This window comes from Cynocephalus volans, chromosome 10 (assembly GCF_027409185.1).
Source record: "Cynocephalus volans isolate mCynVol1 chromosome 10, mCynVol1.pri, whole genome shotgun sequence".
Lineage (NCBI taxonomy): Eukaryota > Metazoa > Chordata > Mammalia > Dermoptera > Cynocephalidae > Cynocephalus > Cynocephalus volans.
Window position 1 is genome coordinate 90,265,217 of NC_084469.1, and position 20,605 is coordinate 90,285,821.

The 20,605-nt window shown below is 51.8% G+C and overlaps 1 protein-coding gene across 2 annotated transcripts; it reads left to right on the forward strand.

Annotated features, from left to right (window-relative positions):
- The first annotated feature begins 957 nt into the window (after nt 1-957).
- On the forward strand, nt 958-17,857 carry HPN (hepsin). 2 transcript variants are annotated; one of them, XM_063110961.1, is made up of 13 exons: nt 958-1,432; nt 1,957-2,026; nt 7,249-7,350; nt 7,433-7,474; nt 12,804-12,933; nt 13,004-13,126; nt 13,279-13,319; nt 13,589-13,754; nt 13,855-14,045; nt 16,533-16,628; nt 16,811-16,953; nt 17,131-17,295; nt 17,512-17,857. In XM_063110961.1, exons 2-13 carry the CDS (start codon nt 2,011-2,013, stop codon nt 17,548-17,550), a joined length of 1,254 nt encoding a protein of 417 aa, XP_062967031.1. In that variant the 5' UTR covers nt 958-1,432; nt 1,957-2,010; the 3' UTR covers nt 17,551-17,857. The 2 variants fall into 2 exon arrangements, with proteins under 2 accessions (XP_062967031.1, XP_062967030.1); XM_063110960.1 differs by lacking the exon at nt 958-1,432 and having other exon boundaries at nt 1,628-2,026.
- The last annotated feature ends 2,748 nt before the right edge of the window (nt 17,858-20,605 follow it).

Consider the following 20,605-nt stretch of genomic DNA (forward strand, 5'->3'; position numbering starts at 1 on the left):
GATAAGGATGGGGAAGGAACAGGTGGGCTGGTCAGACCCAGCGCCTGCCTGAGGGCCCAGCACGTGGAGCCATTTAGTACTTGATTAATGTCAGGGTTGGGAGGAGTCATTAGCTCAGCAGGGACCATGAGTGGCAAGGGAGGAAGCCAGAGAGGCAGCCAAGGAGGCGACCCAGGAGCTTGGGGGTGCTGTGTGGGGAGGAAAGCTCAGGCTGAATGCTAGGGTGCATGGTTTTGTGGGGTTTGCTGTCTTCCTAGCAGGTGTGGGTCTCTCTGGAAAGGTGGGAGTTGGGAAGAGAGGGAGGAGAGAGGGAGGTCGGGGCTGGGCAGCAGCCAGGCTGAACCAGTGTGACCCCCAGTGAGAGGCTGTGGGTCTGTGAGAGGAGGAAGTGCATAGGGTGAGGGTGAGGGGTCTGATTGTGCAGAGACAGCCCATCTGGGGTGAGCAGCCGCTGTCTGACTATGTTTGGGTGTGTGGCTGACCACAGGCAGGTGTCTGATGGTGCCCCTGGTGTGTCTGGATGTTTATCTGGCTCTGGGGTCTGACGTGGATGGCTGGTGGGACAGTGTGTATCTGCCTCTGGACACTTCCGCTGCTTGGCCGGGGCCTCAGCACTCAGTGTTGCCTTTTCCGGGCCAAGCCCCCCCATCCCCCCTATCTAGGACTTGCTCTGCTCCAGAGGTCACTGCTGCAGGCGGCAGAGAGACTGCCAAAGCAAACCGTCCCCCGTGACTTGTAGGAAAGCAACTGGGGGGAGGGGGGCTGGAGGGGACGAGCAGGGAAAGGCACACAGGGGCTGGGGCTGGGCTGGGGACATGGGAAGGAGCAGAGGCTGGGGCAGGAGTTAGGGGAGGGGTGGGAGCTGGGGCTGGAACTGGGGTGGGGGTGGGGACTGCCTTGTTCAGGAAGTAGGCAGGGGGAGCTGGAAGGGGTAGGAGCTGAGCTGAGGCAGGGCAGGGGCTGGCCAGGGGCAGAATGGGCTTCGGGCAGCTGGGACCCTCCATCCAATTCCCTCCAGTTTGGATCCCCTTCCTTCAGTCCTCTAAGCAACCCCAGCCCTCAGCCCGGGCTGGCCTAGCCGGTCCTTGTTCCCACCTCCCTGCAGACAGGCACACCTGGGCCCCCTGAGATTGGAGGCAAGGCCAGCTGCTGGGCCTGCCTGGTTCAGCCCCTGCAAGCCCGGCGCTATCACCCGGGTGGCCTCTGGAGCTGCCAATCCCATTGTCCAGCCCCTCCCCGCCCCTTCCCACGCCTCTTGCCCAGCCCCCTCTTCCTCAGGTGAGGCAGCCTGGCTTAGCAGGCCCCACGCCACCGCCACCTCTGCCTCCCAGGCAGCCCGTTGCTGCGGGCCACCATGCTCCTGTCCAGGCCTGGAGATTGACCCTAAACTGGCACCACCTCGCAGCTCCGCCCCCACCTTGCGGACCCCAGGGTAAGGACCAGGGCCCTCAAACTCACAGCTCCAACCTGAGGACACGGGTTCCTTCATCCCCCACCCAAACTGATGCCCACCTCTCAATAGAGGGGGTCCCAGGTACTCCAAGAGTGGACTCTCTGGCTTCTCCCCAAGGACTTAGGAGTTCCAGCCCACTCTTCCTTCAGACTCCGAGATTGGGCCCCCAATCTTCTCCACCCGCAGACTCCTCTGACTCAGGAGTCCAGGCCCCCTGAATCCCTCCTTCCCCAGGACTCAGGAGTTCAGATCCTCAGCCCCTTCTTCCCCCAGGCTCAGGTATAGGGGTCCCCAGCCCTGCAAATCCAAGCGTCCCCCTGGCTGTGGATCAGACAACTGACCCTATCCTTGAACCCAGCCCCGTCTGCGTCCGTGATCACGGCGTGCTCTGGCCGAGGCCCAGTCCCTCCAGCCTCCCTGGATGGGCGCCTGGGACTGGGGGCACCAGGACTGGGCTGGGCTGGGCTCCCCCAGGCCCTGCCTCCCCGTTCATCTCCCCACAGTTCCCGCCCCGGCCCAGGAGGTCAGCCGGGGAATCATTAACAAGAGGCCGTGACATGGCGGAGAAGGAGGGTGAGTCCCCCTGTCCCTCAGCCCCGACTCTGGCTCTGCCGGGCGCCCCTTCCTCTGCTCTTTTCTCGAATCTCCGCCCCCTCGGAGCCCCCTCTCTGGGCACCCCTCCCAGACCCGTCCTTACCCCTTCTGAGGCCTCCTCGACCTTATTAACTATTAACCATATTTTCTGTGTGTCTGTGCCACCACCTGCCTCCCTGTAACCCCACATGACCTTCCTGGTGCCTTGCCTCAGTTTCCCCTCTCCCCCAGTGATGGCTTAGCTAACCCTGGACCTGTCCTCTCCTTGGGCTGAGGTAGGGAAGACTGTAGCTATCGTGGTTAAGGACACAGATTCTGGAGTCAAGCACACAAACGTGTATTTGCATTTGCTTCTGCTTTTTTTTTGCTGTGTGATCTTGTGCAAGTGACATCAATTCTCTGGGCTTCAGTTTTGCCCTGGGTCAATCATGGATCCTACTACTCCCTCCATGAGGTGGTTGGGAGCATGGAACACACGAGGCACCAGCATGGCCTCAACACATAAGACACATGCTGTAAACCGGAGCTGTCATGACAGAGGTTGGCAGACGTAGCGTCCTAGGGACCCAGGACCCCCACTGATTCCAGACATTCCTCCCACCTCCTGACTCTGTGGGCAAAAGAGCAGGGGGAGGACTTTGGACTCAGCCTGGGTGGATGGAGAGGGGAGAGACAGCAGAGAAATTACCCCAGGGATGACAAAGAGAAGCCACTCGATGGGGTGGTTGGCGCTCAAGGGCTCTCAGCAGCCCCTGAGTGCCAACGTCTTCCACACTTGGGAACCAGCTGGAGGGGTCCGATTAGGGATGGCCTTTCGTTCCTACCTTCCCCCAGCTGGGGCTGACTCCCTGTCTTCTTCCTGGAACCAGGCTAGCTGGGTTCAGTCCCAAGCAGTAGCACTTTCTAGCCGTGTGGCCCAGAGCGAGCAGCTTATTCTCACTGGGCGTCTGTTTCTTCATCTGTAAAATGGAGGTGTTAATAGTGCATATCTTGCATTGTGAACTTAAACTCGATGGTAGGGAGGAAGCACTGAGTGTGTGGGTGGAAATGATTAGTATGAATCTCTGGCCTCCTCGGGTCTCGGCACAGTTAACATCTCAGACCCCAAACCATTCAGCTGTGGTCCAGAGTGAACCCAGGCTCCCATTCACTCAGGGGTTGGTGGCCCACCCTGGCTGAGCAGGTGGACGATAGAGCCTCTCTGCTTTGCGACGATTTCTTTCCTGGAGCTGACTGAAAGAAAGCACCAGGGCTGGGGCCTGGGGGTAAATGAACCAAGGAAGAAAAGCAGAAAGTACCCAGATGGGCAGAGATGGGTCTGGACACAGGAGACAGCAGGAGCAGATTGGGCTGCAGTGCTTTCCCAGGCAGCTTGGGCATGGGCCTGGAGGGGAGTCCCGCTCTCGGGGCCAGGGGCCGAGGGGGAGTGTCTAACCTGGACACAGATGCCGAAGGGTCCTGATGCTGTGCTTACTTGCTGGGTGAGCTGGGGTTGGTGGCTGCACCTCTTTAGGCCTCCTTTCCTCTGTAAACTGGGGATGGGGGTGATGGTGGCTTCCTCATTAACAGCTGCAAGTATTTAAGGAAACCGCAGGGCAGGACGGGGGTAGGACAGGGCTGGGTCAGTGTGCCATCCGACAGTCATTGCTGCGGCTGCAGCTGCTAGTGTTGTGCTACTGTTCTTGCTGTTGGAGTGTGCCCAGGGCGAGGTTCTTGGTGCTGCCTGGAATTGCAGGAGGTGATATCTGAGTCGCAACTCAAAGGATGAGTGGGGAGCAGGTGGGGGGTATTTCCAGAGGTGAAGTTGGAAGTGGAGCTGGGAGGAAGATGATTTAGACAAGCCGGACCAGGCTCTGGGGGAAGGTTTCTAGTGAGGGGCAGGCTGATTCCTTGGCAATGCTGGGTCCCTCCACAAGATGGCGCTGGTGGTAATTCTTTGCTTCTCTTGTCTGACTTGTACCAGGGTACTTCGAAAAGTTCACGGAAAAATGAAATTAAAAGATAATACGATTCTTTCCATGACTGTTTTGAAGACCCCTCATATTTTACAAGTTCTGTGATTTTGGTTGCTCTTTGGAAGTTCTGTCAGGTGTCTGATAATGACCCACATGTCTGCCTGGGAATTTGGAGAGACATGTTGAGCCCCAGATCTCTGAAAGCCACGCTCCTATCCTAGAGGGGCTGGAAATGCCAGGCTGAGGGCTTTAGACTCTGTCCTGGGGAGCACTGGGGAGTCACAGAGGGCTCTAGGTAAAGAAGGTTGGATTTAGTATTTAGGAAGGGTCCCCAGGCTCCCGTGTAGAGGGTGCACCCGAAGCGGAGACTGAGCGCCAGCAGTTGGATAGGGCTGGACAAAGCAGGGCTGGGGAGGGTAAGGAAAGGTAGACAGGAGAGTCACTTAGGAGGCCTGACAGGCTGTGGAACTGGCAAGCTGGGGGTGGGGGTGTGAGTTTCCTGCAGACGAGGGACAGTCCTGGGGATGAGGGTCTCCAAGCCAGGACCTGGGAGGAAAAACACATTTGGGAAGATATAAAGGCCAGTATGGGATCTAGTGGGTATGAAGGGACCAGGGTATTCCAGGGGAAGTCATCTAAGACCCCACAGGACCTCAGATCCCACAGGGCCCAAGGCCTGCCCTAGGAACTCCAGATTTTAGGGAGTGGGTAGAAGGTCCACAGAGGTGGCCCCATCAGAGAATAAAAACCAGGTATATATGGTGTCCCAGAAGTCCAAAGAGGAGAGAATTTCATTCAGGAAGTTGGAAGCATGTAAGATAAGGACTGAGACACATAGCTATCAATTGAGTGGAGTTTTAGAGACAAGGAGCCAAAGATGTCACCTGTGAGAGTCTTTGCAGCTGAATGGTGGGGACAGAATAACTGTCCTGTGAGGAAATATGGGCAGCTGGGAGGCACCCAGAGGAGCAGGGAGCAGACAGTCTTGGGGTGGCGGATGGGGGGAGGCCTGGCTTCCTGAGCAAAAAGGCCCTGTGGTTTCCACGGGACCACGGAGTTGAGGACACCGCCTCTCACACAGAATGAGGACGCTTCCTGTCCCAGCAAAGATACACAGGAAGGATGCTGCTCGCACTGGCGGCCCAGAGTGAGGATGCTTCCTGCCCCACCAGATGTACCAGGGCTTCCAGGCTGGGTTCTGCGTAGCCTAGTGCCCTGGCAGCTGCATCTGAAAACAAAGGATCAGGACCAGCCTGATGGCTGCAGGGAGCCAAGACTTCCCACTGGAACCAGGACAGGGGTTGGGGGCAGAGTTGGGGGCCCCACTGGGGCCTCTTTGGAGAAATGGAGTGTTCTCTCACACCTTGATGGGCACTGCTGAGCTCTCACATTCTTAAGACACCCAGACAGTGGCCATCCCAGGAAGGTCCTGGACCACTCCCTTCTCTGTTCCGGGTGCTGGCCTGGCGCTGTGCCCACCAGCCATACTACCTGCAGTGCTTGGAGCGCTTTGCGGATGCCAAGGGCAGTTGAGCCCAAGTCAGGCCCAGCTGAAGGCTTTTAGCAGCCTTTTCCCTTTGGTCCTCCTACAGTCGCGAGGGAAGGGGTTGTTGGCCTTTAACCTCCAGGACCTCTGTGGCACTGGGAAGACAATCCCTCCTCTCCCTGGGCTGCCAGGCCTCCCTAGCTGGCCCCAGCCTTGATTCCACTGCTTCCCCGAGCTCATGCCCTTCTGGCCACCTCAGTGGCCTCTCTACCCTCTAACAGATCGTGCTCATTCTTGCCTCAAGGCCCTTGCCTGTGCCATTCTCTCTGCCTGCAGTGCTCCTCCTTGAGGTCTTTGCATGGCTGACACCTCACACTTCAGCTCTCAGCTCAAAAGTCTCTTCTTGGGGATGCCCTCCCTGATCCCCCTTTAGAAGCCCCCTCTGCTGCCCCCAGCTGCGCTGTTTTTTTATAGCCTTTGCCACAATCTGGAAATGATCAGGTTCATTTACTTGTTTACTTGTTGTCCCCCATTCCCTGCCTACACGTGTGAGAATGAGAGCTACGGTCTTCTCTGTCTTGTTCTGCGGTGTGTTCCCAGAGCCTAGAATGGTACCGGGTCCACAGCAGATGCTCAGTAGGACAGTAAATGAATACAGCTCTGTTCTACTGATGAAGAAACTGAGGCTCAGAGAAGCGAAGGGAGTTGCCCAGGACCAGCTCTAATGATTTATGCAGCATTTATGGAGAACGTGCCACATGCTAGGCACTGTGGCACAGTGAGAGGTGGTATGGCTTCACAGTTATGCACTTGGGACCTACACTGAGTCTGCCCAGGGTTCTGGACTTGGCTTTGCCTCTTCCAAGCTGAGTCACCTTGGGCATGTGACTCCACTTCTCTGAGCCATCTGAAGAATGAGAATCATAATATGGAATTGAGATAAGGACTGAAGGAATTAATGCATTTAGAGCAGTGGTTGGCACATAGTAAACATCAGTAAGAGTTTGGCTATTATTATTTAAAAGAACTGTAAGGTATTATTTTTAGAAGTGGGTGCTAGGTGGATGCCCATTTAATAGACGAGAAAGCTAGTGCTGGCTGGTGAGCCCAGCTGGTTAGAGCACAGCCTTACAACACCAAGGTCATGGGTTTGGATCCCTGAACTGGCCGGCCACCAAAAAAACAAAAACAAACAAATAGATGAGAAAGCTGAGGCTCAAAGAGATGATGCCACCTGCTCAAGGTCACCTCAGTGGTTTGAGGGGTACCCAGGGACAGTCCAGAAAAACAGAAAGAAATGAGGCAGTGAGAAAGTGCCCAATGGCAGGGAAGAGAGCTGCCAACAGGGCAATGGTCAGGGGTCACAGTCCCCAAGAGGCTCCAAGAAGCTCAGCAAAAATTAGCAAAAGTGAGAGTCCAAAAAGAGCACACAGCGATGAGGGAAATATAAAAGTATGACGTCATGGAGGAGGTAGAGTCCCATAAATGCCAGTAAAGTTCTGGGACAAAGGCAGGGAGGGTGGCAGCTGGCTCAGCACTGCTCCTTCTCAGCTGGAATCTTGGGGAGCTGGACACCTGGTTGTCCACGCAGAAGGGGAGCAACAGCCCTGCCAATTGCTCAGCCCCAGGACACTGGGCCCAGGACACACAGGCTCAGGCATAAGTTAGCTCTAGGGGGCAGGGCAGAGCTGGCCCAGTGCCTAGCTCCTGCTGCAATGAGGACAGGCCTGGCAGTGGCCCCAGCATGGTGTCTGTTGCAGGTGGCCGGGCTGTACCATGCTGCTCCGGACCCAAGGTGGCAGCTCTCACTGCAGGGACCCTGCTGCTCTTGACAGGCATCGGGGTGGCATCCTGGGCCATTGGTGAGAGTGGTCCCTGTGCCTCTAGCCTCCCCTGGCCCCTGAGGCCCCCAGACTGCCTGCCTCACACCTACCTTCTCTGCAGTGACTGTTCTACTCAGGAGTGAGCAGGAGCCACTGTATCCAGGTGAGTAAAACAGGCTGGGACGCCCTGGGAGTCTTGGAGGAAACCTGTGTCTGGTGGGAACTCAGTGAAAGTATATTTTGAATGAAAGTACAAATGCATGCAGAAATGAGAAAATAATAGAGCACTTGTGTTGAGTGCCTGGTATGTACCAGGCACTATTCTAAGCACTTCGCATGTCTAACCCAGTGTGTTTCAGACTCCAAATGTGTTATCCAGTAGTGCATCATGAAACCAAATTAGTGAGTTGAAACTACATTTCTTTAAAAGTATGAAACAAATTAGATTAGAAAATATCAGAGTGCATCTCTTTCAATAAGAACAAGTTTCGTTAATTTTTGTTTTGTTTTTATGTATTCATACACACACAATTCCACTGCATCCTTGCTGCAACCCTGTGAGGGTGGGACTGCTATTCTTCCCATTTTGCAGATGGGGAAACTGAGGCTCAGAGCAATGTGGAGGTCTGCTCCAGACCACAGATCTCCTATGGTCTACATCATGATGTAAAAATGTGTTTTTTACTGTGGAACCTGGTCAAAACATATTCGAGAGGCACAGAAGGAATTCAGGAGAACTTTCTAGCTCTCCTAGAAGGTGGTTGCTATTATTAGCCCCATTTTACAGATGTGGAAAGTGAGGAGCAGAGAGGACATGCAAATGGGGCCAGGAATTGCTCTTGGACTTGCCTGTTATAGATGTGTCTGTAAGCATGTGGGAATGAATGGCCACACAAATAAATAAGTGCAGAAATTAATTGTGGGACGAATGAATGAATCTTCCCAAATACAAACTCCAAGCTGCCGTTTTGTGACCCAGGGCAGCAGGAAGAAAGGGGAAGTTGCATGGTAAGCTATATTTTTCATGCACATGAGCCTCATCTGATTCCATAAAGGACTGAGCTCACACTAGGAGAAGCAATGAAAATCCAGACATGAAAAGCCAACATCTGTGTTAACTGTCAAAGCCAGTACTTAGCATTTAAATGTGCCAGGCACAGGCCTCAGGGCTTCATGGTCTCAATTCGTTAAACTTTCACAACAGCCTGTTTTCATATGGGGAAGCTGAGGCACAGAAAGCTCAAGTGACTTGCCCCAGGTCACAGAGCTAGTAAGTGGCAGGGCTGGGATTTGAACCGGGTGGTAGTTGTATATAATTACTACACTCTGTTGTTTGTCAAGAAACAGCTGAATTAGTTGCCATAGTGAAGGCTGACACATGCCAGGCCTGGCTGCAGCCTTTACCCAACAGCACTTTGAAGTTGGGGCTGTTATTATCACCCTCATTTTGCAGATGGGGGAAACTGAGGCCCTGTGAAGTAAACGTTGGATAGTGGCAGAACAAAGGGATTGCACCCCTGCTGAAAGCTCCCCATGGCTCCGCATGCTGTCAGGATAAAACCCCAACCCCTCACAGGCTCCAAGGCTCCTAGGTGTAGGCCCCTCTCCACCCCCACCGCACACTTGCTGCTGGTGCTGTCTGGGCTACAGTCCACAGGTGCTCTCACTCCCGTGAATGATCCATTCCTCCTTGCACCAAAGTCCTGACTCACCTCCTTCTCTCCAACTCATGCCTTGAGGCAGGTTTCCATTGTGCACTGTCACCTCTGAGCTGTAGGGCCTCCCACCAGTCCTGACCCTCTCTGAGCCTCAGTTTTCTTGTCTGTGAGATGGGGGTGAGGAGAATCAAGTGAGAATTAGAAGAGATAACTATCTGTTCAGTGCCTGGCTCTTAGCCAATGCAATAAACAGTGACTTCTGTTTCTTATCCTTTAGGCTTTAACTTTCTTGAGCAAGGCCTTCCTGGACCCCCAGACTCCATGTCCCTCCCACCCCATGGCCATCCTGCTGCCCCTGGTAAAACCCTCCTCACACTCACAGTTATTTACTCCTGGTGAATTCCAGGAGAGCAGGGACATTTTGTTTACTGATCAGACAGTGCCCAACACATAGTAGGCGCTCAGGAAATTTTTGCTTAATGAATAAACCCAAAGACAAACCACCAAGGCTGCCCTGGGCCTCCAGCTGGAAAGCGATTGGGGCACGATCCGGACCTGGCCCCGGCCAACGCTGGCGCCCTTGCCCTTCAGTTGTACTTGGGCATTTCAGAAACACTGGGCAATTAGGAAACAAACAAAACCCCCAAAGCTCTATCTCCACTTTGTTTTTCTGGGATTTTCACACCTCTAAATATATCAGACAATTTGGTAAGCACACCAGGTGACCCAGAACATACTTTTTGCTTTGCTTAAAATAATACAGACAAGAATAAAGAATTTAAAAGTGAGAAACAGTGGCATAGCGTGTGGCTTTGAAAATAGTTGGAGGAAGCATTTGATGTTCTCTCCCCACCATTCCCCAACACACATCCATAAAGTAATTTTTTCTCCCCAAACCCCATACTTTCTGGAAATCCCATCTCTGGAGCAGTTAGGAGCATTTTAAAATAAGACTCTACCACACCCACCCTGAGTTGCTGTTCCAAACCCCAAGGCTTGGTCTTGGAACTCAGGGGGTGGTGGGCACCACCCTACAAAGGTGCTAGGTGTCCCCTGCCCCCACCCTGGAGCAGGAGGCCATAATTAAGGCCAACCAGCCAGGTAGCTTTTCAGTCCTAGCCATGGATGAGTGCACCCGAAGTGGAGAACAGGCACGTGTCCACGTGAGACCCAAAGAAGGAGCAGAGGGTATGTAGGTCGGCAGGTCTGGGTTCAAATCCTGACTTTGACAGTTGTTAGCTCTGTGCCCCTGGACAACTATATCACTCCAAGGCTCAGTTTCCCCATCTGTAAGATGGGCATAGAAATGGTCTCTACTTCCCAAGATAGCTGTAGAATTCAAAGAACCACCCAGATATGACACATAAGGTGGGGCCAGCCCACTGACATCCCCCAGGAAACGTAGGCAGTGTTATTCTTAATGTGCTATTGTTTAACCCTCAGGAGGGGAAGTCAGTTGAGAGACTGCCTAGGGCAACATCAAAATCTTGGAGTGTGGAGGCATTCGGGCCTGGTTTCAAATCCTCTCTCTCTGCCTCTCAGTGATGCTGGGCAAGTCACCCCCCTCCCCAAGCTTCAGCTTCCCCATCTGGAAAACAGGGATGACGTTTGTGGCCCCTGGGGCGTGTGGCGAGGGATTGGTTGATGGTGGGCCACACAGTAGGTCCTCATCAGGGCAGGCTTCTCCCTGGAAGTCCTGCCTCCCCTTGTCCAGACCTCAGGGCTTCAGGAAGACTGTTCAGCTTTGGTGTAGCCTCACCAGATTCCTCCTAAGAGGGTGCAAAAGCAAGTGTTCACCAGCCTCAGTTTCCCAGAATGCACTCTCAGAACACAGGCCATGCAGGAGGCTTGCGAAAAAAGGACAAAGAGGTTCACAGAGGACCTCTCCCCAAACCTGCCCCCTCCCTGCCTTCCCCATCTCAGTCAATACAGTTCCTCTAGAGGCTCAGGACAAACACCTCGAGATTGTCCTTGACCCCTCTCTTTCCTTCACACCCACATCCAATCTGTCACAAACCCTGTCGTCTCCACCTCCAGCATCTATCCACAATCTAAACTCTTCTCCCTGCTCCGCTGCCCCCGCCCCGGCCCAGCCTCCATCCTTCCTGCCTGAACATCCCAGCAGCCTCCTCCCTGGTCTCCTGTTCCCCTCCCTGCCCCCACAGTCTGCTCCCACCTGCAGCCAGGGGGAGCCTGTGAACACCTGAGTCAGGTTGGGACCCTCCTGGCTGCACCTCATTCCAGGTAAAAGCAAAGTCCTAATGTTGACCTTTTCTATCCCCACCTCATCCTCCCCTGGCTCACTCTGCTCCGGCTTCCTTGCTGATCTCACACACCACGCTCCCAGCCTGGGGATCTCCGCAGTTCCCCCACGTGTCTTCACGCCTCTTTCCCACCTCCTGCAGTCTCTGTTCACATACCACCTTCTGAGCGAGGCTTTCCCTGCCCTCCTACGGAGAAGTGTGACCTCAGTCCCCACACCAGCACTGCCTTCCCTCTGTCAAGCTTTATTTTTCTCCATGGGCCTTTCTTATCTTGTGACACATGATATATTTTACTCATTTGTCTTCTGCATTATACATCTCACCTACTGGGCTTTGAGCTCCACAGGGACAGGGGTTTTTGTTGGATTTGTTCATTGCTGTGGCGATTTGTTCATTGCCTAAAATAGAGCCTGGCATGTACAAAGTGTTTGGTAAATACAAATAAATACGCCTAAGGGCTGTGACCTGATTTAGGTGTTAACAGGGCTCCTCTGACTGCATGTGGGGATCAGACAGAAAGGCTACGGGGAGCATGAGTTCTCAACACAAACACCCCTCCAACCAGCCCCAGACATGAAAAATCTCCCATGAGCTGTCTCTAGCCTTCCTGTATATCTCAGCCCTGCCTCACTTCACAGTTTGTAATGATGTGTTTGATTGGGTGACTTTTTTATTGCTGACTGTCTCCCCACCCCCTAGACTTTGGCTTGGCGAGAGCAGAGCTCATGGCTGTCTCGGTCATCTTTGTCCCCAGCATCACCCCACAGTGGACATGGAGTATGTGTTCAGTCATGCTTGCTGAGTGAATGAATGAATATGACATCCTCTGCTTGGAGAAATATTCATGTTAGCATATTCAAGGCTCTGACAAGTCCTGCAGAATAATTATCCTTCCTTCCTTCCTTCTTTTCTTTGTATCTCTGTCTTTCTTTCAAAATCACATGGCCACAGAACAGGAATATAAGAGATCTATTTAAAGATTTGGCAATCTGGTATATTAGTCAAAGGTCTTCAGGCTATAGAAGACAAAAAGAAAAACTTAAGAGACTGGCTGAACAAACAGGGAAATTATTAACTCACTTAACAATTCTGAAGATTCTTCAAGCCTGGCTGCATTGAGGGGCTTTAAAAATGTTAGAAACCTCCTGGCATTCCTCCATGTTAGATTATTCTCCTCTCAAGTGGGCAAAGATGGCCCCCAACCGATCCAGCCTCACATGCCATTCTCTTGGGAATTCAGTTGAAACAGTTTCCCTCTTCCCAGATGTCCAAGGCAAGTTCCAGATGTACAGCACATGAGCATGCAGCTTAGGAGTCCCAGTGGAAAGAGAGGTTCTCTGGTTCCTACAGGGCCAGCCAAAGTCCCAGGGCTGCTGTTCATTGGTCTGATTGGGTCACATGACTTCCAGACTCAGTCACAAATGTGGGAGAGGGAGCACTGGTGGGTCCTGCTGGGTTTAAAGACCAAAACCACATGGCCACAGAACAGGAAGGAAGAGCTTGGGCTAGGGAGGCAAGACAGGAGCCTGGATGTGGGACCCAGGCGGCCCCTGGCCCTGTGGCCCTGCAGTGCAGGTCAGCTCAGCAGACGCACGGCTCATGGTTTTTGACAAGACGGAAGGGACGTGGCGGCTACTGTGCTCCTCACGCTCCAACGCCAGGGTGGCCGGACTCAGCTGTGAGGAGATGGGCTTTCTCAGGTACTGGGGCACCCTTGGGGGGGGTGCTGGGAGGGGTGGGAGGAGCAGGCCTGACCCCTGCCCTGCCCAGGGCACTGGCCCATTCCGAGCTGGACGTGCGGACGGCAGGTGCCAATGGCACATCGGGCTTCTTCTGCGTGGACGAGGGGAGGCTGCCCCATGCCCAGAGGCTGCTAGAGGTCATCTCCGTGTGGTGAGGAGGGCAGCGCACGGGTGGGGGCAATGCCTGGGCCCCCACAGCCCCCAAGGCCCCCCACAGCCGCCCTCCCTACTTTCGTTTCATCTGTCTTCATTGGTCTCTATATTTTGTTTCTCTCTGTGTCTCCTTCCCTTTCTCTTCCACAGTGACTGTCCCAGGGGCCGTTTCTTGGCTACCATTTGCCAAGGTGAGACCCTGAAACTCAGAATCCTCTCCTTTGGACCCCCAGGGGGTGCATTTCCACTCAGACTCTCCCCAGGATAGGGCCATGTCCCCTTAAGTCCCCCAAGAATGAGACTATGACCCCTCAGACCCAACAGGACAGGGTCATGTCCCTTCAAACTGCCCAGGTAGGGCCATGTCCTCTCAGATCCCCTAGGGCAGGACCAAATCTGGGCTCTGGCGGCCTGGATTCCATTCCCCTTCCACAGTCCCTGACTGCCCCCTCTCCCACAGACTGTGGCCGCAGGAAGCTGCCTGTAGATCGCATCGTGGGAGGCCAGGATGCCAGCCTGGGCAGGTGGCCATGGCAAGTCAGTCTTCGCTACGATGGAGCACACCTCTGTGGGGGGTCACTCCTCTCTGGAGACTGGGTATTGACAGCTGCTCACTGCTTCCCTGAGTGAGTGTCACCCATAACGCTGATGTGGGGGAGGCAGGGACGTGGAGGTGAGGGAGGCTGTGCCCAGGCGGGCTGTCACCCTACCCCCATTCCCTGGCAGGCGGAATCGGGTCCTGTCCCGATGGCGAGTGTTTGCCGGTGCTGTAGCCCAGGCCTCACCCCACGGCTTGCAGCTGGGGGTGCAGGCAGTGGTCTATCACGGGGGCTACCTTCCCTTTTGGGACCCCAACAGTGAGGAGAACAGCAACGATATCGCCCTGGTCCATCTTGCCAGTCCCCTGCCCCTCACAGGTAAGTCTGGGAGCTGAGCCTTGGCTTGAGAACTCCAGAGGGTGGGAGGACCGAGGAGGGGGCTAGGGCATAGGAGAATAAATTTAGGAATTAGGTATCCATGCTGACAAAGGGAATGATCTTGAGGGGACACAGACTGGGCATTAACTATGAATGATTGGTGCAGCCACTTTGGAAAACTGTCTGGCAGTTCCTCAAAAAGTTAAACATAAAGTTACTATTTGATCCAGCAATTGCACTCCTAGGTATACACCCAAGAGAAATGAAACAGACATCCACACAAAGACTTGAATGCAAATGTTCATAACAGCATTATTCATAATAGCCAAAAGAAGGATACAACCCAAAAGTGTATCGTTTGACAGATGGAGAAACAAAATGTGGTATATCCATACAATGGAATAATATTTGGCCACAAAAAGGAATGAAGTACTGATTCATGCTACAACATGGATGAACCTTGGAAACATTATGCAAAGGGAAAGAAGCCAGACACAAAGGCCGCATATTGTATGATTTCATTTATGTGAAATGTCCAGAATAAGCAAATCTGTAGTGATAGAAAGTAGATTAATAGTTGCCAGGGGTAGGAGGTTGGGGTGGGGCTAGCATGGGGGTGGGGACGAGGAAATTAGGAGGCGATTTGGTAAAGGGTGCAAGGTTTCTTTCTGGTTTGACAAAATGTTCTAAAATTGATTGTAGTGATGGTTGCACGTGTCTGTCAATGTACTAAAAGCCATTGACTTGTGCAGTTTAAGTGGGTGAGTTGTATGGTATGTGAATTATAGCTCAATAAAGCTGTTACCAAAAAAATAATTAAATGAAAAACTTTAAAAAATACAGGAATGAATAAGTTAGAAAAAAGTTGGGAGTTATTCCGTCTGCAATTCCCTGGACTCTTCCTTGGTCTCAGTGAGAAAGACTCAGTTGGGTACCAATGTGTTCTTAACTCTTCAGCACGCTCACCTCCCTTTTGGATTAAGAGTGGTCTTTGGGCTCCGGCTTTCAGCAGGCCATGATGTAATAATAACAAATAAGGGTGGTGATGATGAAAATGAAATAATAGTGATGATGGTAAACCTAAATAATACAGTAAGATAATAGAATAGTAATAATGATGATGAACACCAGCATGCACGCTGCCCCTGGGTGCCAGGCACTGTTCAAGGCATGTCCCAGGTAGGAACTATTTAGTTCTCAGCATCCTTGCGATGGGGGCTCTCTTAAGATTCTCTTTTCCCTTATGAGGAAAGGTCCCAACACAGAGAAGGTCAATAATGCCCCAAATTCCCACAGCTGGCAAATGGCAAAGGTTTGAGACCTGGCCGACTGGCCTGGAATCTGTGCTTGTAACACCCAAGTTATGCTGCCAGGGAATTTAGTTGCATTTTGTGGTTTGTGCTATAGTTATTTTTATGGTTATTTTTTTTCATGACCTGTGATATTGGTTTTCCATTGAAGGGAGTGATGTACATTTTTTCTTTAAAACAAAACAAACCCTTCTCCTTACCAAAAAGAATGAGAAGGGGGTTATTGAAGTAAGGACGTGTTGATGGGGACCCAGGTGGATGGGGCAGGAGCGGCATGAGTTTAAGATATGTGGTCGAGGGGGTAACAGCATGGGCATGTGGCTTTGCCTCACCATGCCTCAGTTTCCTTTGTCTGTAAGATGGCTTCCTAGGGTTGGGAAAATTAAAAGCATTGATATAAGTAAAGAGCTTAGAGAAGTGCCAGCATGTAGTGAACACTCACTCAGTACACGTTAGCAGTTATCGCTATTTTTTGCTCATTATTATTACTAGTTATATGAGCAGTTTGCCAGGCATGCTGCTCAGTGTTTCACCAATTTCTCACTACAGCCTCTGTGGGGAAATGATTATTATTTCCATTTTACAGCTGCGAGCTCTGAGGCTCAGGAAGGTGAAGTCACCAGCAGGCAGCAGGCAGGCCTACCAGGACTGTTGCTTGGGTTGTGCACTGCACAAGCACACCACATCTTGGGGGTGCCATTCTCAATATACACCTGTGTATTTATTATTATGATTTTCTGACAGGTGGAAGTCAAGTGTTTCAAGATAGGGGTGTCTTTTTCTATTTCTCACAAAGGCACCCTTTAGGCTGGGGGTAGTCCTGAGGCCATGGTTAAGAACGCAGGTTTGCGAATTGGGCCAACCTGGGTTCAAATTCTGGCTCCGCCATTGACTCACTATGAAACTTTGGACAAGTGAGTTGGTCTCACCCCCCCCCCCCCGCCCCGGTAGAGTGGGGTAGTAGGAGACTCTATCTCCCTGGGCTGATGAGAGATTAAAGAAGGTGATACAGGAAGACACCTGGCAGATAGTAAGCTCTTGGTAAATGGCAACTTCTGTCATGGTGGTTATAAAAGGACAGAGGAAAGGGTGTGGGGCATGTGGAGGCTGCTGGACAGAGGTTTGTACCAGCTGGAGCAGACCAGCAAGGAATAGACCGGTGTGACCTCTCTCACAGAATACATCCAGCCTGTGTGCCTCCCAGCCGCCGGCCAGGACCTGCTGGATGGCAAGATCTGTACCGTGACTGGCTGGGGCAACACGCAGTACTACGGTCAGTCCCGTCCTCTGCCTGTGACACCACCATTAGGGAGACTCTGAATGGGGCTGGGGAAGGACAGTCTGGCTGGTTGAATGGCTCTTGACCCTGGGTTGTAGGGAACCCGAAGGGTGTGGGTGGGCACCAGGGGGGTGTGCATGCTCCCCAGCTCCAGCCAGCTTTGCCCACACTCCCAGGTCAACAGGCTGGGACACTCCAGGAGGCCCGAGTCCCCATAATCAGCAATGATGTCTGCAATGGCCCTGACTTCTATGGGAACCAGATCAAGCCCAAGATGTTCTGTGCTGGCTATGCTGAGGGTGGCATTGACGCTTGCCAGGTAAGGGACTGCGTGGGGCGGCCCCCAGCCCCTGCCACCCCAGGGATGGAGACATAGGGCAATGGGTGGTCCCTACTTCAGGGCCAGATGGCTCTTTGACCACAGCTCATGGTCATCTGAGAGGGTCTCCTGGCCAGCCATTTTGGCCTCCAGCCAGGCCTCTCTTTCCCCTAACAGGGTGACAGTGGTGGTCCCTTTGTGTGTGAGGACAGCATCTCTCGGACAACACGTTGGCGGCTATGTGGCATCGTGAGCTGGGGCACTGGCTGTGCCATGGCCCAGAAGCCAGGCGTCTACACCAAAGTCAGTGACTTCCGGGAGTGGATCTTCCAGGCCATAAAGGTGAAAGTTGTGCACAGATGGGAGCTGGGGTGGGAATGTGTGGGGCTCAGATGGGAGAAAGGAGACAGATTTTTCTTAGGAAACCTGTGCTCAGGCCAAGAAGAGGGCACCCTAGGGAATGATGGATTTCAAAGTGCTTCTGGGGAGGGAAGGCTAGTTGCAGGATTTTGGCGGAAGCTTCTCAGACCTCGGAAGCCCCCAGTTGTCTTTTCCCAGACTCACTCCGAAGCCAGCGGCATGGTGACCCAGCTCTGACCTGTGGCTTCTCCTCGCTGCACACGCCTCCAGGGCCCGAGTGGATCTAGGTGGCTCTAACCCCACATGGTGAGATCCATGCGGGGCCTTGGATGGAACATTTTTCTTCTTGGGACCAGTCCACAGGTCCAAGGATACCCTCCCTCCAGGGTCCTCTCTTCCACAGTGGCTGGCCCACTCAGCCCTGGGACCACCTGAGCCTCACCCTCCAACCCCCATGTAAATATTGTTCTGCTGTCTGGGGACTCCTCTTTAGGTGCCCCTGATGACAGGATGCTCTTTAAATAATAAAGATGGTTTTGATTAATGTGGCCTCTGAGTTTGCAAATATAAGCAGCAATGATGACATTTCTGGGGGAGGGAAGAAAGGAATTAGGGCCTAGCACAAATCAGGTAGGGAGTGTGATACCCCAATTCCCACTGGCTTAAGAGAAAAGATTTTAATTGGTTCACTTAACAGGAAATGCCCTGGAACATAGTGGTTTCAGGTACTGCTGGATCCAGATGCTCTCTCAAATCTGCTTTACTCTCTGTCAGCTTCATTTTTAAGCAGCCTCCCTACAAGTAAAGACAGAGCTGCAGCCGCCACCTGCTTCATAAAAACTCCAGGCTTATATGCCATGTATCAGCTGCAGCCCCAGTGGAACGAAGATTTTTTCGCCCAACAGCTCCAGCAAAAAAATTCCCAGGCCCAGCTCTCATTGGGCAGATTTGGGTCATGTGCTCATCCCTCATCAAATCACAGTGCACCTGATGTACAAGGTGGAGATGAGGGGCTAGACCTTCAACAACTACATGACATCTGAATGTGGGAGATTTCCAAAAGGAAAATGGGGTGCTGTTTCCAGAAAAAGTGGACATAGATGCCCAGTGAGCAAAAAAGACATCTACATTGAGCCAACACAGAAAACAGGGCCCTACAGGATAGAGACAGGAGCAAAGCCCTGAGAGCACAGCCTGAGACCCTCACCCTTTTCACCCTTTCCTGCATCTAAGCTGGGGGCTGGGTTCCAGCTTCTCCCGGGAAAGCCGTGCTCCCCTTCTCTAGAGCTTCTGCAGATCTTCGTGGCCACCAGGGGGCACTGCTGCCCCTACGCTGTGAGAAATGAAGGTGTTTCTTGCCTGGTGTCTCGGCATTGGTAACCTGTTGCTGAAAACTAGCTGCTCTGGAGGGAGGGGGGAGAAGGGGGCTCACTGGCGCCTGTTTCCCATGACCTTACATGATAAAAATTATAATGCATCACCCATCAACAGCAACCTCCCAAGCAATTTCCTAAAATGTAAATAGATCCAGGAAAGTGCCTTTAAACAACTAACAAACTATCCATTTAGAAAATCGTCCCAGCATCACTCACTGATCCCTCAAACCCTTAGCAAGGTTGATCCGTGCCACCACTTTGTTGGTCAGGCGCCCCCCAGCCCTACAGCCAGTTTTTTCAGATGTCTGCATGTGGCCATCCTACCCATGGTTTTTGGGATGTAATTAGAGACTTGACCCACACGTTGCTTTGTTAGAAATGTATTGAGTTACAGGAGATGACTGTAAATTTTCCTTTGTAATTAGCTGAAAAATGTACTGTACATGTATTTCATGCTGTTTGGGGACGGTAAGAGAACGTGGCCCACCCTGGGGGTTCTGAACAGATGTGGCCACGTCCTGGAGGATCTGAGGGGGCACAGCTTGCCCAGGCAAGGGAGGAGTCTGAGCAGGGGGACCTGAACAGAGTTTGGCCCTGTTCTGGAGGTTCTGAGGGGATGTGGCCCTATTCTAAGGGACCTGGCAGAAACTTGGGCATTAAAAGCCAGTAGGCAGCTGGGAAAATAGAAACCGGGGGCCATTCTGGGCTCCACCAGCTTTATTGCTCTCTCAGAGAAGTGGAGGGATTAGGCGGATTGTGACTCAGCCATTTGCCGGTTTCTTTTGTATGCCAGGGATCAGTGAGCCTCAGTTTCTCCTCCTGCTCCCCACCAACCTTGCCACCCACCCCAAGGAGACATGAAGATATTAGAAAAATAATAACAATTACAAGGTCACTTTGAAGTTCAGCTGGGGTCTTGGTCTTCAGAAAGGCTGAATTTGTTTTTTTATTGAAAAGTAATTGATTATACACATTTGTAGGGTACAGAGTTGAATATCAATAACTATAGTCTGTGATGATCAAATCAGGATAATTAGCATATTCATCATTACAAAAATGGAATCATCTCATTGTGTTGAAGACATTCGATCTCTTCTAGCCATTTGATAACATGCAGTACATTAATGTTAATTATAGCTGCCTAGCTCAACTGTAAATCAGTAGGTTATTTTTCCTAACTAGCTCTTTTGTGTCTATTAACCAGCCAATAGAAGTTATTTTTCCTAACTAGCTATTTTGTGTCTTTTAACCAATTTCTCACTACCCCAGTCTTCTCCCCCTTTCTCACTTCTAGTAACCACAGTTCTGTTCAGAAAGGCTGAAATATTAAAACTTTTACTTCTGTGTCATTGCTGTGCATCTCTAAGTCAAAAGTATTTGATCCATCTTATGCAATTAATGTAACCATATCAGGGACACAAGCAAGCTTTCGCATTCATATTTAGTATTTATATCTCAATAATTTTCAAATATAGAAAAGCCTTCTGGATGTAACTTGGAATAGAAAGCTCCATGTGTGGTTTATAAGCTGGTATTCTCACAGTTGAGTTGAAGGAGAAATGTATAGTTACTCATTCTTAATAGTTATTCCATAAGAAAAAACACCACCATGATTAACAATGATTGTGAAGGCCATTAATTTTATATTCAGAAATAATTATTGTGGACGTTCAAATAGAGGTGTAAGGGGCCAAGCCCGTGGCACACTCAGGAGAGTGCAGTGCTGGGAGCGCAGCGACGCTCCCGCCGCGGGTTCGGATCCTATATAGGAATGGCCGGTGCACTCACTGGCTGAGTGCTGGTCACGAAAAAGACAAAAAAAAAAAAGAAAGAAAGAAAAAAAAGAGGTGTAAGTAGGGAGATGAATCTTAGTTTCTGCACAAAAAGTAATACTATTTTAATACTGCAGTTATTAA

Coding starts and splice junctions, on each gene's coding strand:
- HPN (XM_063110961.1), top strand. Junction 7,475..12,803: donor GCAGGAGCCACTGTATCCAG/GTGAGTAAAACA, acceptor GTGGCCCTGCAG/TGCAGGTCAGCTCAGCAGAC. Junction 14,046..16,532: donor CAGTCCCCTGCCCCTCACAG/GTAAGTCTGGGA, acceptor CCTCTCTCACAG/AATACATCCAGCCTGTGTGC.